At 38.5% G+C, this 27,851-nt stretch overlaps 1 protein-coding gene and 1 long non-coding RNA gene across 7 annotated transcripts in view; one reads left to right on the top strand and one right to left on the bottom strand.

The window, feature by feature from the left end:
• Positions 1–26,505, bottom strand: part of cpne4a (copine IVa) — a 74,522-nt gene extending 48,017 nt beyond the window's left edge. The window contains exons 1-2 of the mRNA XM_088084751.1: positions 26,362–26,505; positions 10,715–10,907 (exon numbers count right to left, since the gene is read on the bottom strand). Coding sequence (XP_087940877.1) covers positions 10,715–10,885 — 171 coding nt within the window. The 5' untranslated portion in view covers positions 10,886–10,907; positions 26,362–26,505. The remainder of the gene's footprint in view (positions 1–10,714; positions 10,908–26,361) is intronic.
• LOC148188341 (uncharacterized) lies at positions 352–27,114 on the top strand. 6 transcript variants are annotated; one of them, XR_015778012.1, is made up of 5 exons: positions 352–554; positions 10,607–10,802; positions 18,551–20,434; positions 20,784–20,835; positions 21,058–21,255. It is a non-coding gene; the product is annotated as an uncharacterized LOC148188341 (long non-coding RNA). The 6 variants fall into 6 exon arrangements; XR_015778010.1 differs by lacking the exon at positions 21,058–21,255 and adding an exon at positions 26,370–27,114 and having other exon boundaries at positions 18,551–20,835; XR_015778009.1 differs by having other exon boundaries at positions 18,551–20,835; positions 21,058–21,256.
• The last annotated feature ends 737 nt before the right edge of the window (positions 27,115–27,851 follow it).

The raw sequence follows: 27,851 nt of genomic DNA on the forward strand, positions 1-27,851 counted from the left end.
GTTGGTTTTTAGATATATATACATATACATATATATATATATATTAATTTTTATATTAAAAAAAACATTTTCTTCTGTTTCATGCCATTTCCAGACCATCCCCACATGGGATTATAAAACATCATCACAACACAAAGCATGTGCCATCTTTCGTTTTACGTCTTCTTCTAAATCTTATACCGCCCATATATATATATACATACACACATATATATATATATATATATATATATATATACATACACCCTCTTGCATTGCCATCATGCCTTGCTGTCCTCAATCTGTCCCTCCTGTCCCTCCTGTCCCTCCTGTCCCAGTCACATGACTTTCCTCACCTGCTCACCTGTTTCCACTCTTCCTCGTCAGCCCTGCAGGATGAAACCAGCCTCACTCTGCACTCTTCTGTCAGACTGTCAGCTCTGCTTTGTGCCTTTCTGTCCAAAACATGAACCCAGAAACCTGAACCCTGAACCTGAACCTGAACCCTGAACCTGAACCCTGATCTGTACCTGCCCGCCCTGCTCCTGTACACCTGTGGACCTGCTCCCTGGCAGGTACAGTTTACTGTTTTCATTTTGGGATTTCCTGCATGAACTCTGCGTCTGCGTGTACAGTTTCCATTTTACAAAAACCTGTGAAGTTTTATAAAGCGAGAAGCCTGAAGTTTTTCTCGGACGCACTGGCTAAAGATGTAGATTTTAGGACACTGAGCGATGTCTAGAGGCGGTAAACTCTTAAATCTTTAGTTTTTGTTGAAATATAAAAAAACATGGCTGTGAACAAAAAGAGTTTCTGTGGCAAAAAACATCCAGTATCCTCTAAAAACCTGCAGCAGCTCTAGATCAGCTGCAGGTTTAAAACTACCTGAATCTGTCAAAACATCCTGAAATACTGATTTTCAATTTATCCTAAGTGGTGGACAATAACTTTAACCCTTTTAAACCTGAGCAGCTTTAAAAAACACATCCAGACAGCAATGAGGAACTTCTCAAGAAATTACCAAAAACACTGGCCAAAAATTAACTGAAATTACAAGAAAATTACCTGAAAATTTGTATAAAAAGAAAAGAAAAAACAAAAACAATCAAGGAAACTACGTGAAAATAAGTGCTGAGAAAATAGATATTTTCCTTGTTTTGTTTTGTTTTTTGTTTTTTTTACAATCTTTTTTACTTTTCCATTTTCTTTTTTTTTTTGAGGTCCTATTTCTTGTCACTTTTGGTAATTTCATGCAGCTTCCATGACATTTCTTTCAACGTTGCTCATTGCCCTTTTTCCATTTTTTTTTGTAATAAAAATGAAATAAAGCGAAAATAAAGCAGACAAATCTGCTCGGATTTTCATATGTTTAAATGCTTTTGTACCATTTAGTGATATATTCCTAAATTCCACCAGCATTTTACAAAATGAAATCCACTGAAATCCTCTCTGCTGCTTTCTGTAAACAGTCGACTGAATGCAGCTACAACTGAGAAAATGAGGATTTTAATGAATTAGAGATCGATGAAAACAAAGTGCGGAGAAACCAGAGGGAGGAGAGAGGGAAACCCACAGCGCTGACGATAATCCCAGAGCCAATAAAAGTTTAATAAAGAGCCGCAGAGCAAACATTACCCAGAATAAACTCACCATTACGGTTTGATGACTCACTGGCATCGCTGGGATCTGAACGACACCGAAGCATTAAGAGCCACAGCAGAGAGTTCATGTCTCACTCAGATTATAATCCCTGCTGACACCGAGAGACTCAGCGTCAGACCAGCAGAGTGAAGTACATGACCGCACACACACACACACACACACACACACGCACACACACACGCACACACACACACTACATATCATAGCATAAATATGCCCACAGGAAACACCTGTGCGACACATTTGTGTATTTTTAACTGGATCTCTGAGTTTTTCTCCTGCTGCATTTTATCGGCTCAGTGTGAAATTAGATTTTTGTGTGAAAATTGAGGATGTCAGAATGTTTTTGCCAGTTTGACAGATAGATGCTGGTGTAGCAGGTTGAAAATGCTACATGTATGTTTTTTTATTGAAACAGACACCCCCCCTAATTTTTTTGTTGAATATGTGAACTAATCTAACTCGGTTTATACAGTTTTGACATCGCGTCAATACTGCAGTATGTCAGTAGTTGGCGCTGTAACGCCACTGTGGCTCCATTAGGGAGACTCTGGATACTTGCTCTGCGCATGTGCAGCTCAGTATTAAACGAGCACCGGCCGGAGCAGGACGCTAACTTTGGTCCTCTCTGTCATTAATCCACAGGTATGTTCAAACGTGCTTTTCTATGATCAGCTTTGCGTGACATCTAATGCCAGTGCATTAAAACATGTTTGGCAGAGTTTTGATGTGGTTTTGAGATGTATTTTGAGCACTGACAGGTTGTTTTTGTCAGTTTGTGTCCTGGCCGCGGCCGCCATCTTGTCTAATTACCTGCGTGAGTTTCTGTTTTCCACAGTATTTTCACAGGTGTAAGTTACCGACATTAGCTGGAGGGAACATAAGAAAACGTGTTGCAAACATTGTTTATGAGTTAAAGCCAGTTCGCCGTATGCAAATTAGTTTCACTTCCGGTCGCTCGTTAACGGTCATCTTCGCGCCATATTTTCAGACAGTTAAGTGCAAGGCTAAGACAGTGTTATGGAAATGTTGCACAAAGGTTTTGTAACCATTATATCAGTGTTGTATGAGTGTTATTGTATTGTATGTGTTAAAGTATGAGTGAGTATGGGTATTTGAGTTAAGTAAATGTGTGTTTTCTTTAGTAGTATTATTTTGTACAGTTTCATGTTTTAGTTGAGCCAATTCTTATTTATGTGAAATGTAATTTAAATGATTTTGAATTCATGTGTACATAATTTACTTTAGACCTTATGCGTATCTGGTTTATTGTCAGTTGGATTTTTACATTGATTTTCTTTGTGTAACTTATTTTAGTGTGAATGTGAAAAATGAACTTTAAAGCAACATATTTCAGACAGCTGACGTGACTGAGATGTAACCGAGTTTTATGCAGTTTATTCAGTATTAAACGAGCACTGGCTGGAGCAAGACGCTAACTTTTGGTCCTCTCTCTTATTAATCCACAGTCCAGACTTTTGTTTTATGGGCTACACAGTGCACAGGTGCCTGTGTAACCTTTGCTGCCGGTCCAGATTTCCCCTAGGTCTGGGGCCGGTAACAATGGCATGCATATCAGCACAAATGTGCACAAATATGGATGAAATAAACGCAGAATATGGACAAAAGATTCCTTCAGTCTACACGTATTTTGTAGCTTTTGCTGCATTCATGTGATGTTCGAAGTCGTTCGTTGGGAAAGAAGACGAAGCATTTAAACAAGAGGTCGATAGCTGTTTCCACTTTATTTACATTTTTTCTATATTATTTTATTTTTTATATATTATACTTTTAGATTTATTCTCGGTCACTCTACATGGACAGCAGTCACATTAATACCATATTACACTTTATATGTGATCAAAAAATGACATTTAATACTTGAATTAATAAAAAGTTTCTTCCCATTGACCAAACATTGACTTTTGCCGCCATGTTTATGCATTTATGACGTCAGTTCGGCAACTCGTTTAATAAACAATGTCATCGATGTTCGTATACTCGCCTGACTGCTTTAGAGTTTAAAGTTTGCTTGCTACAGATAAAAGATGCAGATACTAAAATGTGTAATTTACTATGTAAATTATGCTACTAAGAACAAAATAACAAAATATTTTTTTTAACATCAGATGCTGACACTGTTTGCACGCCTTTCGCCATTTCTGCTGCCCTAAAATGTCACGCAAACGTCACAGCTCGCCAACTGAGGTATCACTGAAATTTCCCAGTTTCCCCTCATAATTAAATGTGGAAAAAGGCGATGAGCAACTCGCCAAGAAACGACCTGCAAAATGCAAGAAATTAGTAGATTTAGCAAATTGGATTTAAAAAAATAAATGGGTAAAAATAAGATAAAATGTCAAAATTAAATTACATATTTAATTATTTGTTATTATAAAGTTATATTTGAAATTATGTACAAAATTAGAACTTTTTAAAGCATTTTTTCCAGTAATTTGCTTGTTTGTTTCAGTTGACTTTTCCTTTTTTTCTCTTATTTATTTATTCATTCATTCATTTTTACTATTTCTAATGTAGGTTTTAAGTATTTTTTCAGGTACTCTCTGTGTTTGTTTTTGTTGACTTTGCTTATTTTCTTCTTATTTATTCATTTATTTATACTATAATGTAGGTTTCTTGTCATTTTTACTAATTTCCTACTGATTTCTTCAGGAGCTACTGATTCCCTTCTTGTCATGTGGTTTGTTTGTTTTTAAATCAAGTTAATTTGCACAGGTTTCAAAGGGTTAAAATCTTCTTTAAGTAGGCAAAAACCAAAACTAGGTGCTAAAAGAGGCTAAAAAGCTGCGAGAGTTGATGTGAATCCTCTCGTGTTAAAATATTTTGTCCTGAACAACCAGAGCAGCTTTAGATCCTCGTGTCCCCCTGAGATCAGCTCAGCGTCCTGATGAAGACGCGAAGAAGTGTCTTTGATGAGACAGCAGCTAATGAGGACGCTGATTTGGTTTTGATTGTGGCGCCCTCGTTCCTTCATCACGCCGTCAGAGGTCTTCCTCTGATGAGCGGCCAGGATACGAACACAGTCATCAGCTGTTTACTCGTTTACTCCAAAGAGCAGGAGATACTTTGCTGCAGAGGAACAAACATTTTCTAATTCAGTCCTAATTTGCATGAAGAGAGAGATAATGATGAAGGAAAGGTTTTCTGCTGCAGGTGAGATCAGACGAGGTCAGACAACAACTAGAGACAAAAACAGGACGCAGGTGGGACTTTGTGTCAGAAGAAGTAAGAACATGACGGCAGATCAAAGTATCAAATGTACTTTTCTGGCAATAAATGTACTTAAGTATCAAAAGTACAAGTATAAGTAAATTATACATATATTCACATGTGTCAATACACTGTGTACTGTATGTTAACTGAGCATTCGTCTGATATTTTTATTGGTTTTGATTTGTTTTTAAATTTAGTGGCTGATTAAATAAATACATTTTAAAATATTTGTGCGTTAAGGCTTTTGTGCCTTCAGGCTTTGCATCGTGTATTTTCCCGGTGCCAAATTAAAGTACATATAAACATCAGGATACCAGAAAATCAAACAAACAAACAAATAAATAAATAAATAGGTAAAGTTCGCAAGAAAATGTCGTGGAAATTAGCTGTGGGAAGATTATCAAAAACAAGGAAAAATGTCCAGAAAACTATATTTATAATTCTTATAATTTTTCATTTTAAATTATATTACAGAAAGAAAAATATAATAAAAATATATATTTTGGCTTATTTTCAGGTAATTTTCAAACTGTTTACTGCTTTCCGGCTAATCTTTGGGTCATTTCTCAATAAATTGCTCATTGCATTTTCTCCAGCGTTTTTGAAAGAAATAAAGCCAGTTTGCTCAGGTTTTAAAGTGGTAATAAATTGCATTTGGCAAGTAACGTGTCCAACAGTGAACACAAGGCGTCATGTGATAAATCACTTTGACCATTAAAGATGAGTAACTGTGCAGCGGGAGCCGCTCTTTGACCAATAAAGCAGAAGAAGAAGAGGTTATTGGCGTGTTCAGCCTTCATGAGCTGAACTGCAGCAGCACGTCTATGTTTTTCACCGCGTGTTTCCTCTCCGTGTGTTTGGAGCTTCAGACACAAACAGAAAACAGCGGAGGATTCAGTCGCTTTCCTCCATCATCATCTGTCGTGTCGATAATGAACCTGAGCGGCAATTTACCCAAACAGTCAGAGCTCCAGATGGCTGAGGGGAAGCGGCGGCGTGAAGGGAAAGAAGGCTGTTTTAGAGTTATTATCACCGTCAGTGAAGTAAACAGATTATCCGTGAGAGGATAAGTGCTGTCTGTCAGATGAACGCCCGGGTCCAGCTCCTAAACAGCACGTTACAAACCTCAGACTCTGAAACCGCCTTCAGAGACTCAGCAGATCTGAGTTTCAGATGGATTTCAAACTTTAAGAAACTCATCTGATTTCATTTTAATTCAGATTTCATCTAAAATTTCCTAACCAATTTCATCCCGGCAGGAATTCAAACTCTCAAGGCACAAACACACCAAACTGACATCGAAGGCCTAAAGGTGATGAAGCCGACTGTTGTGTCGTCTCATGTTGCCGTGTTTCGGCCAAAAAGTTGCACGTGAACTCACCCTAAAGACTACAGCCAACAGCAGACCGGCACGTACCTTTCTGCGCCTGCATAAGCCAGTCAGAGTGATGTCATACACTGACGAGCTTCGCCATCTCCTGCGCAAATTCGACACGCTGCAAAAATGTCGACGGGGCAATTACAGTCGAAAAGAGCCGACAAGGGCCGTCAAGGGCCAATGGAGCCTAGAAGAGCTGACGAGTGCTTCAACTGTCAACGTTCAGACATCAAGACACAAAAAGGGAAGACTCTCTCTCATCCCTTCAGTACATACTGAGCTCTGATTGGTCGATTATTTTGCCACTTTATTGCTGCACAACACGTTTTCTATCCTCATTAATGTTTCATCATAGAGAAAAAAACAAAGCTTTATGATTCATTTCAATGAGACAGCGAACTCTGAAGGTCATCAGACAAACACGTTTCTGTCCAGTAAAGACTCCGACATGACACGTGGAAACTCCAGCTTCAGACTGACAGACACAGAACGGAAATTATCTCGGCAGCTAACGGCTCGATGGCAGCTCCGTGTGTGAAAAATCTTTATTCCTGCAGACAGCGGAGCAGCAGCTCTCCTTTAAATCGGCAGCAGTGACATTAACTGTGACAGGAAGCTGAAACATGCATCACAGGATGAATCAACACCGACGCTGAGATCTCTTTGTCTGCAGGAACAATCAGAGGCGAGTTCACAGAGAGCGCAAATCAGCCACACGACACGCAGAGAAAATAATGGAAGATAAATGTCCTGCAGCCGCCGTCTGTCACAGGAAATCGTCTTTATCTCCCTCTGCTGAAACACAAACACAGCAACTCCGGCCGCATCCCAACACTCAGTGTTACTGACTCTTATGCGATTATCAGATCCAGCTCCTCCCACTTCCTGCAGGAAACCCTCTGTTTACACCACCTGACCTTTCACGCCCACTCACTCACTCACTCACTTATTCACTCACTCACTCACTCACTTTTTCACTCACTCACTTATTCACTCACTCACTCACTCACTCACTCACTTACTCACTCACTTATTCACTCACTCACTCACTTACTCACTCACTTATTCACTCACTCACTCACTTATTCACTCACTCACTCACTCATTCACTCACTCACTCACTCACTCACTTATTCACTCACTCACTCACTCATTCACTCACTCACTCACTCACTCGCTTATTCACTCACTTGCTCACTCACTCACTTATTCACTCACTTGCTCACTCACTCACTTATTCACTCACTTGCTCACTCACTCACTTATTCACTCACTCACTTATTCACTCACTCACTCACTTATTCATTCACTCACTTATTCACTCACTCATTCACTTATTCACTCACTCACTCACTCACTCACTCACTCACTCACTCACTTATTCACTTATTCACTCACTCACTCACTTACTCACTTATTCACTCACTTGCTCACTCACTCACTTATTCATTCACTCACTTATTCACTCACTCATTCACTTATTCACTCACTCACTCACTCACTTGCTCACTCACTCACTCACTTATTCACTCACTCACTTATGCACTTATTCACTCACTCACTCACTCACTCACTTGCTCACTCATTCACTTATTCACTCACTCACTCACTCACTCACTTGCTCACTCATTCACTTATTCACTCACTCACTCACTTATTCACTCACTCAAATGGCGTAAATTGAAATTGCAAATATAAAATATGCCTAATGGAAACACTTTTTTTAAATTAAAAAACTATCACGAAAAAGATTTTACACTTGCATGCGTTTCTTGAATCTGCAATGGAAACACTTTTTAGTATTTTTTTAGGTCACATGATGCTGTGAGGTCACATGATGCTGTGAGGTCACATGATGCTGTGAGGTCACATGATGCTGTGAGGTCACATGATGTTGTGAGGTCACATGACGCTGTGTCTATGTGCTTGTCAGTGAGAACTGGCTCCCTCATGATGCAGCAGGAGCTATAAGAGCTGTTATTGCATCACATAACTCTGAGAAAGTTTTGAATCCACAATTCCTCTGTGAAATCGTGGACTACATCTCCCAGAAATCCCTCATACGTGGCCGTTCCCACGTATAAGGGGCTCGTCTTTCCATCACGGCTCCATAACACGCCTTCGTGGTCTTGGATTGGAAATAATGACGGCTAGTGCGGTGGCTGCAATAGAAATAAAGCTGCTAATGTTTTAAACATCCATCGCCATGGTTACTGGGATGTTATCACTAGAGGAGAAGTCACATGACATCACTCAGTTGAAACAGTTGTGTTTTATCAACATTTTGAAAGTTTAAGTTTTGCACAAATCTGTGATGAAAACAGTCTGCAGAAGATTTTTGGCCACTGAGCACCTTTAAACTGAGACTGGGAGCTCAGCATGGTTTGACTCGACACGGCCAAGAGTGGGATACTGGCGACGGGTTGCTTAAAAACACTCACACTGGCTGCTTTAAAGCTGCTGGAAAACACAGCGATGACTCCCCAGATTGGGGCCAATTTTGTTGTTTGTCGGTCTCAAACATTGGTCTGCTGGTTGGCAGGTGTCACCTCGGTATCTGGCCATCCTCTCCTCCTCCATGTGAGCTCATATCTCCTTAGAAACATTGATATGATCCGTGTGAAATGTGCAACTGAATCATAATTGTGGTTTGCAAAAAAGTACAATGCCCACATTTTCTCCCGACGTCTGGGCTGCTGGCTCCTCGCCCGGTTCAGTTTTCCTCTTTTGATTTGACCTCATTCTGTTTCTGGATTAAAGCTGACAAAAACCTTTAGTCACATATTCTCTGTACTTTTATGTTCTTTTTATACTTTGCACTGTGAACTTTTATGCAGCTCTTTCATTTGAAAACAGATATACGGATAATGTCACTGCTGCTGATTTAATAAGGATTTATGGATAAAGACAAACAACAGTACATATAAAGTCTTAGTGCCAGAGAGAGCACAGAATGATAAACAGGGTTTTGCGGATAGGAGCTGCACCATATCTGTAGATTATATCATAATAATCCAGGACTGATAGACTCAACGATACTTTTCCTACAATACAAAGAGAAACTGAATGTTTCTCTAAAAGTGTTTGCTGCAGTTTGGTGATGAGATTTTGGACGTGTTGCTCATAGATATAAATGATTCATCAAACTAGACAGCTGGATATCTGCCTCTGACTCTCAGCGTCTCTGCAGCCACCGCACAAGCCGTCATTATTTCCAACTGAAGGAGATGTAGGCGTGTTGTGCGAGTGAGGATGGAAAGGCGAGCCCCTCATACATGGGAGCGTCCACGTGTGAGGGATTTCTGGTAGCTGATAGTCCACGATTTCACAGAGGAATTGTGGATTCAAAACTTCAGGATGATTCTCTCAACTTTTGATGTTATGCGATGCAATAACAGTTCTTGTAGCTCCTGCTGCATCATGAGGTTCCTCCAGGCTACCGTGTACTCATCAAGTGACCCACAAAAGCGTAAAAAGTGTTTCCATTGCAGTTTTTTGAATCACCTGAAATGCGTGTGTAGAGATTTTTTTGAAATAAATAATTTTGTTTTCATAAAATATATTTTATATTTTGCAATTTCAATTTTTCAGTTGAGGGTTATGGAAACACACCTATTGACATGTTATGCTGTTATCATTGTTTAGAGCTGGTGATGGACATATTATATGTTTTATACTAATATTATATGTCACACTAGAGGCTGACACTGTTTTAATAAACATCACACTTCTTTTGTTACCGCAATGCTGGCATGCTGTCTAAAATCACACCCTGGTGCTGCCTGGTGGCAGACATCGAAAAAAACAGCTTATGCAGCTACGTAGCTGGTTTTAGGTAGTTGATTTATGCCCTTTGCTTTTCATACTTTCCATTTTCCTTTTCCTTTTCATGATGCTGTTATTCTCCAAACTCAAGGACATTGATTTGGTTTCAGTTTTACAGGAACTTGAATGAATAAACCAGCTAGAGCGACCATCACAAGCTGGTATGACCAGCTAAACCATTGCAAATTATGCAAAAACATTTCTTAAACTGGTGAATTGTCGAATCATCTGTGTGAAAGCGGCTCATGTTTGCACCGCAGCAGATTCTTTGCATGTGAAAATCTTTCTGGCAGTAAACCTGACTCTGACTCTCTGAGTGTATAAAATTGTTTGTAATGAGATTGGAAGCAACACAGCAGAACATCAGCTGTGTGCTCTGCATCAGAAATGTAACGTTACAACTCTGCTTTTTTGTTTTTATCCCTAAATTTATCTGATATTTTCTCTCCTTTCTCCTGATTTGTAGCAACATTGAAACCAGCCTGATTATCACACCGATTTAATTTCACCTCGTTCTTTCCTTCTCAGCAGAGACAAACCAGACAGCAGCCGGAAACCTTCGACTGCTTCAGAAACTACAACAAACCAGCAGGTGAGAGGCAGTGAGAGGACGGCGTGGTTGACGTGGCGACCTACCTCCATCCACTGTCCGTGGGACTGCATCTTGAGGACGACGCAGGGGTCGGGTTTGGACAGAGCGTCTCGGTCTGAGATCCCTTTGCAGGTGAGTCTGAGCTCCACTTTGGTCAGACAGGGACTGCTGAACAAACCCAGAGAGTTGGCCGCCGACTCGTAGATGTCACTCATGGTTGGAGGCGGGACAGGAAGTCTGTGGAGGAAATTTAAAGGTATTTTAATTTTTGGGTCCTTTTAAAGGTATTTAAACAAGTAAAGGGGATGAGGTGGGCTTTAATATGACACATATAATCACTGTGAATGAAACCAAATCATTCTGACGCAGAAACCATCTTTCAGTGAGCAGATAGGAGCTGCAGTCACTAACTGGCAGGTTGAAAATGTGCATTTTATGGTTTGTATCACACATTTTAACAAAACGTGCAAACGAAATACTAATAAATCATTATAAAACACACACACACACACACACACACATGCACACACACACCATGTCACCTCCCAGGCTCTGTAGTTTCCACAGGAGAAAGATGGAAAACTGTTTTAGTGACATGACAGAATGAGGAGCTAAAGTTAAGAAAATAAAGAGTTTTATCCATCTCTAACACTCAAAACCTCCTACGACATCACGGCAGCAGCAAATAAAAAAACAAACAGAAACTCTTCTAATATCAAAGATGACAGTGCGGGCCCAATTTACTTTAACCCTTTGAATACTGAGCAAATTGGCTTTATTTCTTTCAAAGGCATGAGAGGAAGAAGGCAATGAGCGACTCGACAAAAAATGCCAAAAAATAAGGAAAAAATTTACAAAAAGTTACAAGAAAATTACCTGAAAAGAAGCAACAAAATAGAATTGTAAAAAAACACAAAACATAAACACAAAACCTGAAGTGCTAAAAAAGAAAAGATTAATAAAAAATGTTAAAAATGTTGTGTTTTTTGTAGAATAACTAAATATATAATTATTAGAATTACAATAAAGACAAAGACATTTTTCCCAATTTTTTTTGGTAATATCATATAATCCCCCCCAAGGTATTTTCTTATCACCTTACACTTTTTTTTTTTTTTTTTTTTTGAGTTTGAAAACTGATGACGACCCAGGTGTTAAAGGGTTAAAGTTTCAACAGTTTGTGACAGTGATGGTGTGTCAGTATCAGCTTTTAACATGCGTTGTGTATTTTCAAAATAAACTTCCATTTTCACAGGATATAACCTGTTTGTGAAATATAAACATTGTCTTTTTTAAAATAAACAGTTTTTAGGTTTAGTTCTTAAAGCTACAGCGAAAAAAAGCGTGTGGTTAGATTTAGAGAAAAAAAACTTGATGGTTTGACTTAAAATAATCTGCTGTTGTTACTAATGTAATGTAAAGTCATGTGACAAACATCACCAGCGCAGCATGCTACACATACCAGCTCACTACGTTCTTATTTTTTTAAAAAATGCCAAAAATTAGGAAGAAATTTACAAACAGTTACAAGAAAATGACCTGAAAGTAAGCGACAGAAAAAAAAAATACAAATAAGAACAAACATGAAAATGACCTCAAGTGCTTAGAAAGCACTTGTTTTTTCAAGGATAACTCTAAATATATAATTATTAGATTTATAAAGGAAATTTTCTGGACATTTAATATATTAACTTTTTTCATACAACTGCAGTTATTCGGATGGCACCACGGGCTTCTGACCGAGTGTTGATATTTGACGGGTCGGGGTTAAGTCGGGTCGGCTGCCTGAATTTCGTCTTGATGGGATATTTCTTGTGAAAATCCTCCGTCACGCTGACAGCTGAAAAGGGTCTGAGAAGTTTTCCACCTCACTTCCTGTTTCTAACAGACAGGCGGGCAGAACTTTAATTAAAACTTTGCGAGACATCCTCGAGCTTCGCCGTGCCGACGTGTTCGCCTAATATCTGATTTACATATTATAATTGCATGGAAATGTTTCCTGTCAGGATCAGAGCGGGTGCAACGACCGCCCCAACATGTTTGCTGAACAAAATGTTAATTAAATTAGAATAACAGATGATTTTTACTCTTGTGTCATTTGTTCATTACATTCCTCTAATTATAATTTATGAAGCCACTCAGATTCTTCTGGAAGCATCTGATTATATTGTTCAGGAGATTACCACATTATGTTCGAAATTATGCCCATTTGGTTCATTTAATCTAAATTTATCTCTTTACACACAATCACGTCTGGACATTATGTCCAAAATAACTGAGAGTTATTGAGTGTCTCCTGATTAAACTGTCTGATATTTAAGAGTTTCACTAACAAAAGTAAAACAAATCTAAACCCTCAGACAGGAAATAATTCTAAATATCTTTTTAAAATGTCCAAACAATCACAAAACAGACCAAAAAACCAAAAATAAACCAAAAAATAATACAGAAAAATACATTAAAATAATTAAAAAATAAATAAGATAAAATAATAAAAACAGCTTATCCTAATTTTCAAAAAATATATATATTCTGACTTTTCAGTGATGCCCTCAAATTTGAAAAATGTCTACCTAGCCCTATTAAGAAAATCAATTCTGTCAAAAAAGTAACCAGTTTCCCTCAAAGTCTTCCAGTTCCAAAAAGTTCCTTATGATGTTTACGAATGTCCTAAATTTAAAAAAAACAAAGTCATCACTTTCCTGAAAAAGTCCTCAGTTTTTCTCCAAAACAGTAATTTTTTTTAAACATGTCATCAGTTTTCAAGATGTAGACTCACACCCAAAGATGTGTCAGACACAAAATACAGGGCTTCACTCTCCAAAATTCAAAATGTGTGTGATTTCCAAAAAGTCTCCTCACTTTCAAAACATGTTCTTGTCTAAAAAAAAGTTCTATCTTTCCAAAATTTATGATTTTCCAAAAATCCCCTTACTTTCCAAAAATGTCTGAAAACTTTCAAAACTTTCAAAAAACTTTGAGCACCAAAATCTAATCAGCTCATCCTTAAGTCCATATGAAGACGTTCTCTGAGGTCGCTCTTATGTTATTCACGAGAATGAGATGGACGAGGCCACAGTGACCTTGACCTTTGACCTACGATCACCAAAATTTAATTAGCTCATTGTCGAGTCAAAGTAAATGTTTGTGTCAAATTTGAAGAAATTCTCTGAAAGCTTTCTGGAGATATCACGTTCACAAGAAGGCAAATAAAACATCATAATTTGTCCTAAAATAAATCAGTTTGTTATTAACGTAACGCAGCGTCACGTGACACGCGTCACTACGGCAGCATGCTACACATTTTATCATTTTCAAACATCTTCATCTCTAAAATCTCCAAATTTACTTTCAGACGTTTCACTCAATAATGTCGATAATTTAAAAAATATCTGTTGTGTCCAAAACTGTCCTGACTTTTTCGTGATGCGCTCACCGCGGACGCCTGAAAGTTTAATAAACCAGCAAACTAAACAACTCATGAATAAATAAAACACTTAACCCTTTATATGCAGAAAATAAAACTGAATACTCCCTAATGTCTTCATCTGTTGATATTTATTTATTTTACCTTTTATTATCATTTAGTGCAGACATATAGTCAAATGAAATGTTAAAAAAAGATGATATTGGATTGATTATTGCATGAAAGTAACAAAACAAAACAATAATGAATGTAAAGATACTTAAACAAAAAGATAAAAAAAAAAAGAAAACCAAACAAAAGACAATAAAAAACAAACAAAAAACAAATAAAGCGTTGATTTCTCGGGTTTAGTGACATTTTCATGTCTGAGTTTGCAGGTGTGTGTCTGGTTCGGTTTCATTAATTCTTACACACACACACACACACTTTTTAAAAACCCTTTCTCTCGTTTCCTTCTTTAACTTTTTGTCGATGTTGAACCAGAACAGAAACACGCGTCACACGTTCAGTCCGGAGTAAAACGTCTCGAAGCGCCTGACCGAGCTCAGATTTCCAGCACGGTCCCGATCGCAGCTTCATCGTCTCCACCGTCACCGAAATAGTTTCCTGTGATGAGCTCACAGGAAACGATTTCTGCTGACTCAGGAAGAGGCGCTCGTGTCTGAGCCGCCGCTTCATCACCGGCCTCCATTAACGCATCCGCAGCGTCTGATAGAGGCCGCGTATCCGGCTAACCGTCAGTAATGTTCTCCACAGGAAGAAGTTACTGATATCCTCCTCATCATCGGCGGCTCGGGTTACACGAGGAGGAAGAGCGGAAGCTGAGGGCCGCGGTCAGCGAGTCTATTTAAGAAACTGACCACAGATCAGTTCTTTAAGAGTTTAATGTCACACAAGGTCACTGAAACACACCAACCTGCATCTCTGCTGCAGACACGACCACAAAGTCAAGTTTTCACCGCCAAAAAGATCCGCATGGACGCCATCAATACCAGTAAAATCAGTATTATTGATTACATTCTAGTTCTTAATTACTGGCTCTAAAAAAAGTGACTTTTCTGAGCTTTAAGAGGCAGAAATCTATTTATTCTTAAATCTAATATCATAATCTAATTAATCTTTAACCCTTTAAAATCTGAGCAAATTGGCTTGATTTCTTTAAAAAAAATGGTAAGAGGGCGACAGGAATCTTAACAGGAAAAAATGGCCCAAAATTAGTAAAAGGTCTGAAGAAAATTATCTGGAAATAAATAAGAAAAAAGAAAATGACCTCAATGTGTTTTTTCATTCTCTCTCTTTTTTGCAATATTTAAAATACATAACTAAGACAATTATTTAAAAAAAGTTTTCTGTGAAAATTTCCATAATTATTAATCTTGCCCAGCTAATTTTCAGATAATTTCCGTGTCACATTTTATTTTTTATTTATTTATTATTAGGGTTTTTTTTGTTGTTTTTTTAAATTTGTTTGTTTTTTATTTGTTTGTCTTTTTGCAGTTTGTAGAAACTTTCTTGCCAAGTTGATGATTGTGTTTTTTCTCCATGTTTTTGAAAGAAATCAAACCAATTTTCTGAGGTTTCAGCAGTTTAAATGCTCGTAAAAGATATCTGATTACAGCACAAGAAAACTGATGTCGATCCAGGTGTTAACGGGTTAATTTACAGCTAACAACACAACAAACACTTCAATTTAAATTAATGTGTTTCATGTTATAAGCTGCATTCACTGGTCCATTAGTTAGAAAAGGTAATAAAAAAAACACCTGAAAAGCCTTATATAAACATTTTAAAGTTATAAATAAGGTTGTATTTTTTTTATTTTTCAACATATTTATTATTAAATAACTTAAACATTCGCACTTTGAATTTTTTACCGACTTAATCCATCCTACGGTTGTCTGAACAGGAAATATTCCTTTTGCCCAAAACTTTACACCACAGATTCATTTATTGTCATCATGAGGTTTTACCAAAAATCTGCACATATCACACAAACTGCAGCTGGGCAGAGAAAAGTACGACCTTCCGCACACAAAAAACACTGCAGGTAGCTGTTTTTCCTCAGTTTTTGCACATTTCTGTAATAATGTAGTTTGTGTGAGCGTAACAACTGACAGTAATACACACACAACACAACAAATGTATTTTTCATTAAAATATGTATAAATATCTGTCCAAGTTATAATTGGAATTGCAGGAGGAGGACCTGCAGCGTTCCAGCTCCCTTTAATGGACAACACACGCTGCTTCACAGTAAACAGCAGCTAAACTCACAAACTGCTCAAATTAAAATCTTATGGTGACAAGTCCTGTGAATTAAACGTAGAACAACATCAGCGTGTTCAGACATGCCGAGTTTATAAATTAAACCAGAACATGTGAGCTGCAAAGAGCACGACAACAGGAACAAGCGATCTCACTTTGAGAACAGCAGCGATCTTATAATAAATTTAAGTTACACGATAAACTACTTTCCTGTCGTGGGAGAGTTCAGCTCCTCCGTCAGTCACAGTCAGAGAGTTTCATGAACTTAGATAACTCGTCCCTCTGCAGGAATCAGTGCTCTTCAACATCAAATAAACCATCATGAAACTGAGCCATTGTTCCAGCGATCCATATGAAAAAGAACAGTCTGAAAAATGTCCCATTGGACCAAAAACACCATTTGCTTATTCCCAAAAACAAATACCCAATGCTCTAAAAATACACACAAAATACTCAGTAATCAGTCGTCTCTGCCTCTGTTTAACGCCGTCTTTCTCCTGGTCGATTGGGAGCATCTGTGGGCGTAAACCTTTCAAACTCCACAACATAAACTTCCTAAATTGATCCCTTTGTTCTTCCCGTTGAAGAGATTTGAGATGTACATCAGCTGACAGGAAGTAAACATGAACCCAAGTAACGAAACGTCTATATATGGCCGTCAAAACAGACGTCTGTTAACTTACAAAAACGTCACTCGTATGGAAGTAAATCTGCTCCATCTCATTTTCAAATTCATCTGAAACATTAGTGGAAGTTAAACAGGATAAATAAAGAATGAAGAATTGTCGCCATGTTTAAACCGGTTGATATTGTCTGATATCAGACAAAAAAAAGTTCAAACTTCTCCGCTCGAGAAATGCTGGCTGGCTGTCAGCAGGTTTCCATTAACCCTTAAATTACACAAATATAAAATACACCTCATGGAAACACGTCAATTTTAAAACAAAAAAACTCCCATTTATCGCAAAAAAAGTTTTTGCGCTCACATAAGGATACTTCCGGCGATTCAAAAAACCATACTTCACAAAACTGCAATAAAAACACTTTTTGGGGCTTTTATAGGCCACATGATGCAAAATGTGCTTGTTGGAAGAGGCTTCCTCACACATGATGCAACAGGTACCACCAGAGGTGTTAGTGCATTGCATGATTCATAAAAAAAGTCTTAAAATTCCATAATTTATTTATTCTTCTCCAAATGTGCAACAAGGGTTTGAAGGTGCAACAATTATTTATATCAATGTCTTAACTGCAATATGTGGTGTACTTCTTCAAATGTGCAGTATTCTTCCAAATATTAAATGTAGGCTATATTTAACATGTAACACAAACTGTACTTACTGTCGTTCTTACTTATATATATCTCTGTTGTTTATTGTAGTATTGCTCACATATTTATATTTGTATGTTTTTAACTTATGTACTAGTTTAATGCATTGTACTGAAGCATTAGGCACAGTTTTATATTTTACACACTTTACACACTCAGCACATTATACATATGAAAATTTAAACATTTACATACTAGAGCTAATAGTTTATTTCTGTATTTCTTTACATTTTGTATTTTGACACGCTTGACAGACTCAGCATATTATGCATACTAGTATTTTTTAAATATTTACATACTAGTGCTAATTTTTTACTATTACTGAATTTCTATGTCATATTTTTATATACTTGTACTTGTATTTATTTCTTGAGTTGTGCTTCAGGAACATTTTTTGTTGCAGATTTTCTTTTTTTTCTTTTTTGTTTTAAAACTGAGCTGTAGAATATTTTATAACCCCTGTTATGAAATGAAATGTGATGAATTTTTTGATTGTTGCAACAGCAGTTTTGGAGTCTTATAAACCCATGAGGGTCAACTACATTGTGTGCATGAAATCAATCAATCAGTCAATCTACTTGTAATAATTCTCTTTGAGCAACTGTGAATGAAACACAGTTTACCCCTGCAATCAATGCAGTATTTCTGATACTCATACTACAGATTACTTCAGAAATTACAGCTGTTTTAATGGATTTTCTAAGCGGGATAAGGAGGGTTTTAAATGTATTTAAGTTAAATTAAGGGGAAAATTCAGGCCCGCTGTGGTGCTGAGTGCACACGTAGAAATCCATTAAGTCATTCAGATAAGTGCCACTCATAAAACACGATTCTTCTTTTCTTTTTTTATGATTCCAGCTCTATCTCTCGTCCCTGAGGCTCGTCAGTGTGCTGTGAGCTGCAGCAGCAGCAGAGGTAATTCATCTGTAAATTGCAGCGTGAGCTCAGCAGGTGGATGCTGGGTGGAGGTGCGGAGCGTCTTTCGGCTGTTCAGCCAAGCGGTGGATGAATCCTCCCACCAGCTGAGGCTCGCTGCGCGCTGACATCCAGCAGCAGATTAAAGAGCTGCTCATGAAAATCACATCACACACATCCCAGTACAGCTGCAGCACTACAACAGAGTTAATAATTCATGTCGTTCAGGGGCTCGCTCTGCTCGCCGTCAGCTGCTGGTTTCTGGGTAACGGTGCCGGTTTGTGCGGAACAAACAAAATGTTTGTGGTGAACGATAACAACCGTCAGAGGCTCACACAGACGCTGAGGACGCTTTACAGTTTGTGACCTGCCCGCGTCAGGGGGTCCTGTCTGCATTTCAGTGCTCAGAGTCAGTGTTCAGAGGGTGACTTTTAAAACTCATTCAGCTACATACATGCCTTAAAATGTCATTTTTAATGTATCCGATTAACCCCTTAAAACCTGGAAGGACATCAGTTGTGCTGCACTCAGACGCCTTTCAGTATTTAAACCCCTGAAGCCCCAGAAAATTCATTTGTCTTCTTTTTTACAACATGGCTAAAAAGCCAGTGACTATGTTATGTTGTAATGTTTTTACCTTTTTTTCTAAATATCAAGTAGTTGTAACTTCTCGTGTGTTTTTTTTATTCCTTTTTAAAAGCAGTCAAGCCAGTGTGCTCAGGTTTCAAAGGGTCAGTCAAATTAAGTAATATATTCCAAATACTTTGAAATACTTGTGGAATACTTAAAGTCGTCATGCTGTTCTCATTTCTCATGCTGACACGTTTTTTTTTTCAGTCTGTAACTGAGTTTTGCTCTCGTCCACACTGTATCCACTGAATATGCGCCTCTTATGCATCATGTTAACAGTCCAGGTTACCCACCAGCCATCTATCTTTCTACGTTTGTACTTTTTAAACAGAAAACACGTTTTATATTGCAATATTTACTGAGAAGCAGATGTTGGCTTTAAAATGAAATATCACAATCAGCCAACATGTTGATTTCTACAAATATCACAAACCGTACATGTGTATGGAGACACGGCAATATTAAGGCAGATTTATAAATGTTCACGAAACACATTTGCGTTTGCGTTGTGGCTTTTTGCACTCGGCCACCTTACATTACTCTGCGACACTGCTGAGAGTAATGCTGAGGTGACACACCGTAGGCTGCCGGTTGTTGTAGCGCCGTCACTTTTATTTTAATTCGCCAAAATGACATTGTATTTCTATTATATTGCACAGGCTATTCACGCAGATTCTCAGTTTTCCTGCAGAAAATGAATGCCGTCGAATGCATTTTGGTAGGATATCAGACAGAATACATTGATATCCTCAGTAAAACCTGGACTCCACTGTTGGTCCATTTTTCTGCCTTTTTTAACATGATTTCTTTATGTGCTGTTTTGTCTGTTGTTCACATGGCCAACGGCTTTTTACCCGAGAACATAATCTGTCAAAAACATGAAGGAAGCTCCCGCCGCCACAATCTCCGCATAATGGTTTGTTTTTAACATTATTTTGTTTAACGCCCCTGAGCCAGCGAGCGTCGTTCGCCCTCCAAAGATTTGTCTGTAGCTGTTACTTTGAGTATCACCAGACAAGAGCATTAATATTTTAGGATTCTGCAAACCTCGGATCAGCTGCAGTGACAACAAAACTTCAGTGCCAGAGTTTTGTAATTCATGCTTTCCACAGGATCTGCTGCTGCGTGTTCGGATCAGTGAAAAGCTGCTGATTAGAGGTTCGTGACGGGAGCTGACTCAGAGCTGTTTAATTACAGGTGTGTTGAGGTCGCAGGTCACACATTAACGTCGATCCGGTCCAGACGTGATTTCCACGGCAACCAGCAGCCGATACTTTAATGAGGCTGGTTCAAACACTGAAAACGATCAGAGTTCATGTTTTTCTGACCTTTTGTGGTCAATAGTAAATGTTTTCTCTCTAGTTGTTCAGAGGGAAGTAGTTTGACTTTGTTATAAAACCACAAACGCTCTGACCGCCGTCTTTCTCCGACTTTAACAAGGTAGTTTAAGATGTATGAGCAGTCTTTACCATCGACATGACAGATCATTTAACACTGAAAAACTGTTTTTTACATGCATGTTTTTCCTCCTTTGTCTGGTGTGTAGCGTAAATACTACAGTACCCACGATCCTCGGCAGAGACAACGGTATCTGTGAGGTGAGTCTGTGTTTGTGGAGCGATGATGCGATCAGCTGGTCGATGAGTCTGATGTGTAACTGTGACTGTCACAGTGATTCACCCTCATCATCACCTGCTGTAAAAATAACTGCAGGCTGCTTCTGTTGTCACATCAGCTGACTGAAGCTGTGAAATACTCACAATGTGACTGAATACAGACGGTGACGGTCATGTTTGTATTTACAACCTTTGTGTTTTCAGGATAACAAACGGATGCAAAAGTCGACAGACTAAACACTTTCTGCAAACCACACATTTATTACATTTGTAGGTTATTATGTAGCAATAGGATCTGAGTCTTGCTACGTCATTATTATCTTTTAAATCACTTTTTAAAACTTATTTTTAACGAAAGGCATTCCCATAATCTCTTTGTAATGGATTGTTATATATGTATTAATATATGGTAACGGAAATTGCACTGTTTGATTCTTCTGTGTACAGCACTTTGTAACGTTGGTTTTGATAAGTGCTATGAAAATAAACTTTATTAGTCTCATTATAATTAGCAAAGCACAATGGTTACTGTGTGGTGAGGTACAAAAAAAGGCATTAGGCACAAAAAACACTTGGTTATCGTTCACAAAAGATCACGTTTTGTTCATTTTTCTGTCTTGGCACGATCGTCATTGAAAAAAACAGTGATGGTCACTGAGGGGTTTAGGTTTCTAAAAAACCCTCAGAAGACATATCACGGTGCAGAGGGAAGCACACACCTGCTGCAGCGGCTGAGCTGTAACATGAGCTCGGTCAGTGATGTTAGCGGCAGAATGAGCGAATGAATTCTTTTATTTTAGTGTCATGTCACCTGATGGCACATCCCCCCGGGATTATACGACTCCTTTACAGCAAGAGCAACATAGTCCACACTACATGTTTCATGACATGAAGATAGCTTCCAGTGTTGCTGGCAAAAAAATCATAGTTACAGCTGAACAACAGATACAAAACTGCACAAGGAAAAAAAGATAAATAATAATAATAAAATAAATATATTGGCAAATAAAAATGCCTAAATACGCATTGTAGACCCACTGGAACAATGCTTCCTTCCTCATGTCCCAGACTTTCTCTAAATAAGTTGCCAACTTCAGTGTCTCTTTCTCAAACAGCCAAAAACTGAGTCATCAATATTTATCAAATATCTTCCATCTTCCAATAAAAAGGAAGAAGTAGAAATAGTAATTAGTGATAAAAGTACAGCACACTTCCTTCTGCGTGGTGATATGTTTGGCAGGAGTAGTTTCAGCACGTCCTCGTCCTAAGTCATCACATATCGCCGTTTCGTCCGAGGATTTCTGCGTCTACATATTACGCTCTTGGTGTCTTTCTGTGTCTGCTCTTTATTTTACGGGATTCTGTGACTGGGACGTCAACAAATGCACATGGTGGCACGAATGATTAGGATTAGACAAAAAGTGCTAAGAACAAAAAAATATCAGATTCAGACCGGAAGTGAAAACCGGACTCCACATAAAAGTCCGGGGTCTGTTTGACCCATCCATACACATCCCGCCCGTCCTTTAGGCAGCCTCGCACTTCTGTTGTTACCAGCAGCTTCAACCTGATACAGTCTGGCGAACCATCATATGGCCGCAACCAACCCCGTCTCAGGCTAAAGTCGTCACATGGCGGCAGTGACCTTCCACGTCAACCTACGACATTTTATCCTTTCTACGTCAAGCTTTGACATTCTGAGTTTGGAGTGAGAACGGGTTGGGTAACCAGGTAATATAAGGGGTGAGCGGGCAGGGAGGTGGATGGGTCCCATAATAACCGACTTTCGTGAAGGAGTCTGGAGTTGGTGTCTCCTGTATACGTGTGTGTGTGTGTGTATTTGTTGTATGTGTGTGTGTTCTCTACACCTTAAGTCTACACCTACACCTTTTTTGCTTAAACTTTGCCATCCATGACTTTTGTGCCTCATCCCAACCATCATGACAGTCTGTGCTGTTATGTGTTATCAGAACCGCGCCGCGTCATCCGACCACGTGCATTTGTTGACATCACGGTAACGGGCTGCGTCATCCCACCATGACGTCATCCGACCACGTGCATTTGTTGACATCACTGTAGTGGCATCCCGGCACGTTATAGGTCAACGTGGAAACGTGAAAGGCCACTGACTGAGCGTCACCATGTAACGAGTTCGGAGTGAGAACGTGTTTGCCGTGACAGGTTCTGTCCGGCTGTATGATTAAAGAGGTAACTAACTAATTACTTATTTTGCAGTAACTTGCAGAAAACTGGTGTTTAATCAAATCAGTCTCAGCAGAGGAAACTGCACACAAAAAATACGTGGTGGAGGAACGGGGCGAAGCAGGCTCATCCCGTCCAGTCACGTCCAAACAGGCAGGCAGCTAAGTGTTAACGCCATTCAAAAACACATAAACACTCACCACACGTCCCTCCATCACAGCCTGACCTCCCGCATCGATACATGAAACACACGGGGACACAGTTCCTCGAGATGCCGCTCTCGGACTGGAGATGCGTTTGTCGGGTCACTGGGAGAAAGTCCAATCAGTCCCCGCTGTGGCAGAAATAGATTTCTGCTCACTTTTGTTGTTTTATTGATGAAGTGACACAGATCTGAATTCAAAACACCACATCAGTGATTTGGTGTGTTTATCTCCGTCAGTTTGTAGATTGATTTCCTTTCAGCTCGCAGCCGCTTCATTTCAAATCTAAAAATCAACCTGCCTGAGAGAATCTGTCAGCATTAGTCGCTTTGAAAGCCGTTAGTGTGACTTTGATTCTTCTCCTGAATTTCGACAGATAACCTGGATAAGATTGTTATTGATTGCTGCGGATGCACTCGCTGCTTTCTGAGATATAACTTCGTCTGAAATCACTGTTCAGATCTTATTTTCTTTGGTGGAGAAAGTTTGAGAGAAACTTCAGGGGAAAAAGAAATTGAGTAATCTCATAATGATAATGTAACTTTAACTATCTTTGACTAAATATTAACAGATGGTCTCTGCAGTAAATTTCTCTACAAGATGATTTTCATAGAGACAAAGTGAAAGAAAGGAAAGGCTGGGCGTGTTGAGTCCAGATTAGACCTGCAGCGCTATCTGTGTTTCATGTCGAAAGCTTTTATCTCACCTGCACAGACCAACAGTTACATCTCCTCTCTGCTTTTTATCTCCGTTCTTTATCACGTCACGTCAGCTGAAGACAGATCCTGACGTCAAACATCAGAGCTTTCTCTCTGTTTTTCCTGCTTCGGTTTGGACTCTGTGGTTCCAGTAAAACGGGAGAGTTACGCATCAATGGTGGTTCCCAACTGCTGGGTCGCGGCCCAAAATTCAGTTGCGGATCTATTCTGATTGGACCACATACTTTATTTTGAAGTACAGTGAATTTTAAGCACAGAAATTTCATTTTGAAGTGCACTTTCTGTTTATTCTTATGAAGTGTTTTAATCTTTTTTTTGTTCTAAGCCAACATGTTGTTTACATTTTGTGGAACGAAATTGAAAATTTGGTATTTTATCTAATGTGTGGACCTTGAACCTCTCTTCTAAATGTTTTTTGAACGTATTTCAAGACTCGGGGAGATCAGTTTTTCTGTGGCAGCCCCCAAAGCCAACAAGTTTCAGGTCAGTGGACTCTGTGGAGTCTTTTAAATTCCTCTCAACCCCTAAATCTAAACCTGTACCCAAATCCAAACCCCAAAACAGTCATTTGTGGCAGACCTGGAAACACTGACCAATGAGAGCAGACTGGGCGTTTTTGGAAGGCGGTCTTAAAGGGATAGGCTCTCAGACAAAACATTTCAAACAACTTTTGTTTAAAAACAGCTATAAAATCAATCCAGTCTTTGTCCTGCTGGTGCAGAATTTTGCATCGAGCATTTTGATTGGCTATTAATCACAGCAGGAATCCTAATGTCGCCGCTGAAACTTGACGACAAATTGCTACAAATAAAAATGACACAAAGAAACGTAATCAGTCTTCTAAAAATCTGATTTTTGTAGTCCAGCCCTCGGCCGTTTAATATTATTTTGATTCTTCGTTGTTTGTTCAGAAAACCAAACAGACCCTACAGAGTTTTTTAAAGTAAAGCATGTAAAGTAAATGAGTTAACAGCTCAGCATGAAATGGTGTGAACCAACCATCTGCATCACACACACACACACACACATTTACCTTTATGTGCAATCATTTATTTTAGGGCGCAGACAGAAATGCAGAAATGCCATAACACAATTTTAAAAATATACTAAACGTATCAAAATTTTTTAAAAATATTTAAAGAAATCACCCCAAATGAAACATTAGGGCGGGACATAAAATAATTTTACACAAGTGGACTGTTACAGGTTTTATATAGAGGCAGTAGACATAGAAATACTACAAAACCACATTAACTGCACACTGTCACCACACACACACACACACACACACACACACACACACACACACACTGTAACCACACACACAGAAACACACACACACTAAGAAACAATCTGCAAGATAATATTAAAATTAACGTCCTCTATAAGTGAGACCAAAAACTCAATATAACAGACACTTCAACAGCAAAAGATTATAAAACATTTATAATAATGCACATCAATAAAGGGTTGATAACTAATGACTTTGTTAATGATGTTTTATGGATCAGTTCAAGGCAGTTGGTAATTATTTATTTTTTTTACAATAAACCATTGTCAGGGATTTTTCTACAACCTCATTCGCCAAAAGTTTTCCTATAAATGTCTTCTGACTCATCGATAAAGCGTGAATAAATCATTCACAAACCATTAGTTACATCGTAAAAACCATTTACAAAGTGCATCTCATGAAAACATTGAATCAATATTTTGATATCAGTCAAAAGTCAACACAGACTCACCAGCTGCTCCCCGTATGAATGAATGATGAATAAATGAATGATTTCAGTTATTATGTCACACAGCTACACCCAGCCTGCATGAGCTCACAACACTACACCATAAATCCATTAAACCAGCTACAGACTGCCTGCACGTTCTCAAACACGTCACAAATTAATAGAAATAAACGCCAGAATCATATTTTCAGACTTTGTGTATTCAATAAAATCACAAAACACAAAAATGTGAGAAAATACAACATTAAAAACTCCATTCTGTCTGCTTTTCCAGCATTTGGAGGCACATTAAGTCCATTTAAACTCATCAGCATGAAACAAACTAGAAAAAAACACTCTTAAATCATGAGATTGTATAAAAAAAGAAGAATTTCAGCTTCACACATATTCTTCATCATCATCAGAGGAACACCCACTGTGCAGCTTCTATAGATCATATTACAGCAATGTTTACTGATCCATAAAATACCAGCAGAGATCATAAATATCACACAGCAGCAGAGAATAATGCATTAACACATTAGATTCACATCCGCTCAGCACTGACAGAACAGCCATGTGAGAATATAATGTGAAAAAATAACAGAAACATGATGAAATGTGAGAAAAAGCTCAGAAACCTGAGTGTGAGAGTTTGTGTTTTACCTTCTCAGAGAAGCCTGAAGAAGAAGAAGAAGAAGAAGAAGAAGAAGAAGAAGAAGAAGAAGAAGGAGCAGAAAAAGAAGCTCAGGAGTCAGAAAAGCATCAGAAAGTTTCCAGTTTCAGCTCAGACGGACTGAACTGAGATCAGCTCCACGCTGACGGACACACAGCTTCATCATCATCATCCTCCTCCTCCTCTGGCTGCTGGAGAGCCTTTACAGCCTCCAGCCGGCTCTCACAGCTTTATAGCGGGGGAAGCCTCTCACACACACGGCGGAGAGGAGGAGGAGGAGGAGGAGGAGGAGAGAGGAGCGGGCTGCAGCACCTCCTGCAGGCCGAGCGCAGTAAGCACAGGGCGGGGAGGAGAGCTGCCGGTGGAGGCACAGCTGGAGGAGGCAGGCTGTGCAGTTTCATTAGTGCATTTCATACAGCAGAGCATACAAAGTGTTTTACTGAGCAGTGAAATGTGAGACATGTTGCACTGATTTCCTCCAATCCACGACCCAAACACTGTCAATACAGACTCTTGCACTTTAGTTTTTATTTTGTAAATCAATTTTTTTATTTGAACCTCTACTTTGTATTTGATTTGTATTTTTTGTACAGTATATTGATCGTTTATCTATTAATGTTATTCTATTTGACCTTTACCCTGTACTTCTGCAAAAATGTCCCCTCTGGGGATCAATAAAGGATTATCTTATCTTATATTAAAGGATATATAGACTTACTATTAAAAAAGTAAAGAGAAAAGATGTAAAGGGTAAAATTAATTACTAAATTATTTTACATATTAAAATAAAAAATAAAAATCACCTTTTGAATTAGTAAAAGTGTAAGCAGCAGGTGCAAAAATTAAAAAGATCCATTTGAATGATTTAAAATAAAGTTTAAAAGTAATTTGCAGTCATTTCATTGTGGAGAAGGCAGTATATGTGTGTGTGTGTGTGTGTGTGTGTGTGTGTGTGTGTGTGTGTGTGTGTGTGATTTTTTGTGAGTTGTTTTGTGTGTGTGTGTGTGTGTGTGTGTGTGTGTGTGTGTGTGTGATATTTATTTAGCAGTATTGTGTGTGTGTGTGTGTGTGTGTGTGTGTGTGTGTGTGTGTGTGTGTGTGTGTGTGTGTGAATGCGTATTTAAATCAATAGCAATGCGAAGTCCAGAACAGAAAGTCCAGATGTTGAATTTTCCACACGGTCCCAAAAAGCAACATATCTGTTTCCAGGATTTTAGGGACCTCAAACTACCAAAATAAAACACTATCAAACCGGATGTCACCCTCCTCTATTTCAGAATAAAAGTTCCTAGTGACTGAGTGAAGGATCTTGGTCAATATTTCGACTTTCAGACCAACTTTATCACCATCACCCTGAGCACCAAACACATAAATCACAGAAAAACACTGTGAACAGTTTACAAACATTAAATCGATACAAATATTTTACATATATTTAACATAATCGGCATAGACCTATATTAAAGTTATTTATTCTGAA

Source organism: Plectropomus leopardus, chromosome 11, assembly GCF_026936395.1.
Source record: "Plectropomus leopardus strain MGB_pleo_1.0 chromosome 11, ASM2693639v1, whole genome shotgun sequence".
Classification (NCBI taxonomy): Eukaryota; Metazoa; Chordata; class Actinopteri; order Perciformes; family Serranidae; genus Plectropomus; species Plectropomus leopardus.